The sequence below is a fragment of the Sprattus sprattus genome (assembly GCF_963457725.1).
Source record: "Sprattus sprattus genome assembly, chromosome: 1".
Classification (NCBI taxonomy): Eukaryota; Metazoa; Chordata; class Actinopteri; order Clupeiformes; family Clupeidae; genus Sprattus; species Sprattus sprattus.
This window is the reverse complement of record NC_137920.1, coordinates 45,565,190-45,571,189: the sequence shown is the minus strand read 5'-3', so window position 1 is coordinate 45,571,189 and position 6,000 is coordinate 45,565,190. Positions and strand designations below refer to the sequence as shown.

Sequence of the window (6,000 nt, the reverse complement as noted above, 5' to 3'; positions counted from 1 at the left end):
CTGTGCAGAAACCTGGTGTTTATTCAAGATACTGCAATTTTATTTCTATTCTATACTATTTATATATTGTTATATGATTTATTTATATTATACGCAAGATACTATTTTATGACAGGTATTTTCATAAATCACTAAAAAAAATGGGGTACTATTTGGCATAAACTTGGAATACAATAATATAGCTATTGTTCTGAACACTTTTTTCTATGTAGAAAAGTCACATTATATCCATTATAAAGGTAACAGCATTGATAATCAAAGATCCACCTGGTCTGATGTGCTTCATTTTTTCCAAAAATGATTAAAGAAAAGTCTCTAGTCTTCAGATGTTAATCAAAAATAATACCATGTTTATAATGGCTCAATCTGAAATACACTGAAAATCCTGGGTCAAAATTTGATAAAATTGTGTTTCAAATTTCCCAAATGTAATCCTATGTAAGCATATCTTCACTGCAATTGTGATAGGTATGTTAATAAAGATTAAGATGGTTGTATTCGAACAACCATGAAAGTATAAGAAATATTCACAATATAATCTTTCGGTAGTAATGTGACCAAATATTAGAAGCTGAGGCCCATTCTTGTTCAGACTACTTGCTACTTCAAGTTTGCATCTTCTCAGACGTAAGATCTCAGGTGACAAAAGTGCATACATTTTCAACTGGACAGAATTGTCAGGTTGGCATTCCATTTTCCAGTAACTAGCAAATGTTCAGCAAGTGTTTCAAGTTAACTAGTTGGCACTAGTAATTGTGACAAGTTGGTCTCAAAATCAATCAGATTTTTGCAAATCACCTTTGTTTTACTCCTCTATAAATTTTATTTTGAAAAAGTGAATAACCTGTGAATTCTATGCTTTGTAGGGTAGTTTCAGTTGGGTGTTTATGTATTGGTTGGCATAGTGATGTGGGTAAGGCACTTAGATGGTTTAAGTCTTCATGGCATGTCAGAAGGGACCGCAGCCAATCCAGAGGTCTGTCGAAGGGAAGGTCCAGAGTGTACAGCCTTTGGACAGTCTGGACTCAGGACTCGTCCATTCTCACCCATGCTCCCCGTTATGGATAAACGGGCTTTATGACGCATGGCCTCGGTGAAGGTCAACTGGAGCCCAGGGGTGTGGAGAAAAGGAGCAAAAAAAACAGTAAGTCACTAAACTCATACCAAACAAGGTTCATCATTACAAATGCAGAGCTTTCATAAGCACATGTGTTCAGAGCACAGAGCACAGACTTTCTAGCCAAAAGATGAAAAAAAACAGCATGTAAGGTATTTGATATTTTTATACGCATCAACCATTCTAAGATCCCATTCACATAATTCCACCTTCATTCGCTTGGCCTCGTTTCTGGACTTGTAGCAGAACTCGATGAGAGCCACCAGCATGGCCAGACCCAGGCCCCCCACCAGGATATAAAACACTCCTGCCACATTACTGAGACTCAGGGCCTGGGAGCTCTTGTCCTGAAGGCAGCGTATGGAGAGAAGGAGAGGACAGGTCAGACTCATAAGAGTGGAGAGAGAGAGAGCAATCACACGTATACTATTCATAAGGTACTGTAAATACATGACATGGCAATACTTAAGACAGACACCATTTGGACACGTTTCACAAACACAGACAGATGTGTATGCATACAACATGGTTAAGGAAATTGTGCACAATCTTTTTTTTGTTTTTTAACAGCAATAAACACTCATTATTGAACATTCGTTCACATGGAATCTTTTGATACTGTGTCTGCCCATCAAATGTATGCGCCATTCTACGTTAGTACGCTACACTACCACACTACATTTCCAGTGGATAGAGGAAATCAAGGAGTGTTTTCTCTCAAGAAGTAAGGCGTTGAGACGTCAAATGAGATGTTAATGAAAGGAAAAAAACTAAAACAATGTTAGTATTTTATCCATTGTCTTTTCCATTCCTCCTCTTCCATAAGTCAGTTAATGTAGACTTGTTATAAAGCTAGGTAACCAACACACACACACACATCCTGAGGAATGGATGCTGGGCACAGCGCCCCTCTTACGTCTTTATATAGTGTGGATAATGTTTATAGAACTCTTTACAAACCTGTTCAAAATGCCTATATACTGTTCGTTTCACGCCATAGCGTAGTGCTGTTCAATATAGAAGACCTTACGTTCCGTAAACAGTTCACGCTTGCGATTGGGCGACAAACATCTACAGCTGACTCCCAACGTGAAACAACAGGCGTCTAAGAAGTGACCTACTGGAAGGCATTACAACTTTTGTGTGGTTTGGTCTGAAGGTAGGAGACAATTTTGATGAACATTGACAATCAGCCACGTAACAGAGGATGAAAGACTTTTTTGAAAGATTTTTTTCTAGGGTTAATACAGTTATCAGTAATTATTACCTCCAGCAAGGAGGTTATGCGATCGGGTCCGTTAATTTATTTATTTGTCCGTCTGTTTGTCTGTCTTTCTGTCTGTGGACAAGATTTCTCAGAAACTACTGGGCGGATCTTTCTGAAAATTTCACAAGAGGTGGATCTTGGTCCTGATCTGGATCCGGATTCTGGATCCGGATCTTTGTTTTCACACCTAAAGTGACATTTCTCGAAAACCAATGACCGAATTTTAAAGAAATTTACAATGAATGTAGACTTCGGGCTATTGTTCTGGGCCTCGTTTCCCGAACGCGCACTTAGCCTAAAAAGCACTTGAAATCGTTCGTAAGAGGAATCCTACGTTGCAGACGGGTTTCCCAACGCAGCACTTAGCTTAAGTGTATCTTTCGTTGAGAAGAATTCTACGTGTGGTCAGGACCAGTAGTAACTTCACACTTAGCGATTTAATCCACCAGGGGCGTCGTTCGACGGTCGTTCGGAAGAAAGGGGAATTAAAAAAAAAAACATGGCTACTTGAAGCGAGGAATATTTTACATTAATAAAGCTATCTACACAACTTTTTATATGTTTATAATGACTCGGTTTGATCTGAAATGTGCTACGCGACCAATGGAGAGTATGTAGGTCTTAACTGAAGCTTTCAAACAGTAGTTTTATGGCACAATTAGCGCTTATGCCACCACTCCATTGGCTTATATGGTAGCTTTCTAGCTAGATGGTTGTATACATACATATTTTATATGTTCTTCATTAAGACTTTTTTTTAATCGCTAGTTTCATAGCTCATACAGTCACGCATGACGTACGCTTCAACCCCCTCGACACCTTATCCAGGGGTGTCGTTCGGCCTATTGTAGAAGAAATCCAAACGATGTTTCTGTGTATAGCACATCATGAGAATGTCATTGTTTCACCTGCCTATTCCCATCAAAATAGAAATAAAGAATATTGAGTATTTGAAAATAAAGATTAGGCTATACAAAACTAGTGCAGTGCCTTTAGGAATTATGCATTCTGTAGTGTTAGCAGACGTAGGGCTGTTGGGTAGTGTAATGGCAAGACATATTTGCACTCCACATAGGTACAGGTTACACTGAAGTATTATTGTGATGCATGTTTCCTTTTCATTAAGAAATGTGTTAATGGTAGCCTTTTTGGAGAGTTACCATCAAATAAAGTTTGAGATTATGTAGTGGATGCAGTTGAATATACTGTAGATGTCAACGTTGCTGTCTAAACTATAAACTAAATGTCATAAAGAAAGACATTATTTAAAATGAAGTTATGGTTGAAATAGGATCACTTCTTTATTGTAAGGGTAAGTGTAGGGTAAGAATGGTCATGCAGTTGGACTCAAATGTAGGTTAATTTTATTGAATGTATGTAGCCTACTGTACTGTATGACTTCGATGATGCTAGCTTTGACAGCCCACTCTCAGACAGATCGTAATAAATGTCCTTACAATGGGAACACAGTTTAAATAGGCTACTCTGCTGGAGATGGCGTTACTATCCCCGCCCCGAATTCAGTGCACATTGCACGTTCGATGCACGCATAGGCTAGCTAATTTCACAGCAATTAACGTAAACAGGTTAACCTGACGTAAACAGCTCCTAAGAGCTACTTAAGAACTCGTGCACGTTGCGCTCGTGCACCTGACTTTAAGTTGATGGTTGGGAAAAGCACTTAAATAGAAAGTGTTACTTAGTGTACGATGTCGCGAAAATCCACGTAGGCCGTTAAGATACGTCGTTATAGGGAAACGAGGCCGAGATGGACGTTTTAGATCTTGCTTTACTATCAACGTCAACCCTTGCTGGAGGTCAGAAATCTAGGATTGCTCTTGTTATTTAGGTAGGCTAGTTTGTTTGCTGCGCACCCTAGTGGTCAGGTTATGTCGTTTTTGTATATCCGCAAGATATAGTACTAGGTCCACCTTCCAATTTTGGTATGGATAGAAATAAATTGATACTGACAAATTACATAAATTCCTGTTCATTGAACGTTGACATGAACATTGATTTGTTCACAAAATAGCAAAATGGGCCATGAGCTGAATCAGGAATTGTTATTTTATGTCTGATGAGTACCAACCCAAAACACATTTTTGATCATCATAGTGCCCCTCGTTTTCTTTTGTTTGTCCACACTGCAGGAACTGAGAACGATCATAGTTCTTAGAACAACGTTTTGAGGGACTTGCTCAGGTTCTACTTCAGGGGAGGTACTCTCCCAGTGTGGACCATAGGAACCATGAGTGACGTAAGTGTGCCATGATGGGACGAAAGTACGTTCTGGAAAAAATAAACGAAATAATGGTGGACAAATCTCCGTAGTTGACAAGGTTTGTGTAGAAACGTAATGTGTTTGTTTGTAATATAAACACCACTGTAAATGTAAACAAAAAATGTTTTGTTTGTTTGTAATATAAACCCCATTATTGTTATCTTAACATATGTCTGAGGATATTTGAAAGGTGTCTGCCAGCCAACTATCCAATCTTAGCACATTTTGTCTTCATTTTGTCTTTGAATCTTAAACAGAAGGGTTTTTAAATCCATGATAATTACACCTTTAACTTTCAGTACCTAATAGGGATCAGTTGTGGTCAAATAAATACAGTGAGTGATAATAAGTGGCACCTCTGTATCATTTGTTAATAATTTGTTATCTATCTAAATCGGGAATTAAAAAGCACAGCGGTTTGAATACCTGTGCAAGTAATTTATTTAATTTTCATTTAAGCAGACAAATGTTTTGCCCTTGTAAATACTCGAGCATAAATGCTTGCAATAAAAATAAAGACCTGGAAGAAAAGGATTTGTAACATTTTATATAATTTTGCCCTTGTAAATATACCTGAACATAAATGCTTGCAATACAAATAAAGACGTGGAAGAAATTAATTTCTAACATCTATCTATAAATCCAGGAATCTCTGTGTGGGTGTCAGTCTGTCTAGGGCGTATCTCACTGACGGTAGTTACGTAAGTTATGAGATTTTGCATGTAGCTTACGCATGTCATGAACCTGTGCATCCTTGATTTTGAAGATTTTTGAATTTATAGTTCGCGAGATATTTGTATTTTACCGTTTCCCGTAGCCACTAATGGGTTATCGTTTCCCGTCCCGTCGGCACTATGGGTAGTGACGTCACAATCAAACAATATACGCCTAGCAGTATTAAACTATCCTGACTTCACTCAAAGTTCAGAATACCGTTGGATACAATCAGGAGGTCCGCATTCAAATTCTTCTTGGTGAACAGATACAGACTTTTGCTCAGGTAATCTTAAGACAGTGATTGATTTGATCTATTCGTTTATTTTTAAGCTTCTTTATATTAAGTTTCAAAGTAATGTAGCTTACGCATGTCATGAACCTGTGCATCTTTGATTTTGAAGATTTTTGAATTCATAGTTTGCGAGATATTTGTATTTTACCGTTTGCCGTAGCCTACGGTGCAAACCCATGTCACCGTTGAAGCGGTGTAGTCTACTCCACTCTTGCGTTGTGATTTTGATTGGCACCCAGCCTTTTATTCACAGGTTTAATTAACACAGAGCAAAGGTGATCACACACAGTATCTTCCGAATGACAGCCTCTCCCAGCCAGGGTAAA

The 6,000-nt window shown here is 38.3% G+C and overlaps 1 protein-coding gene across 1 annotated transcript in view; it reads right to left on the bottom strand.

Annotated features, from left to right (window-relative positions):
• Positions 1-939: 939 nt before the first annotated feature.
• Positions 940-6,000, bottom strand: part of LOC308371864 (glutamate receptor 4-like) — a gene marked incomplete at both ends in the record, with an annotated part of 100,002 nt that continues 94,941 nt past the window's right edge. Inside the window, 2 exons of the mRNA XM_080846891.1 lie at positions 940-1,104; positions 1,327-1,464. Of these exons, the coding sequence (XP_080703017.1) occupies positions 940-1,104; positions 1,327-1,464 (303 nt within the window). The remainder of the gene's footprint in view (positions 1,105-1,326; positions 1,465-6,000) is intronic.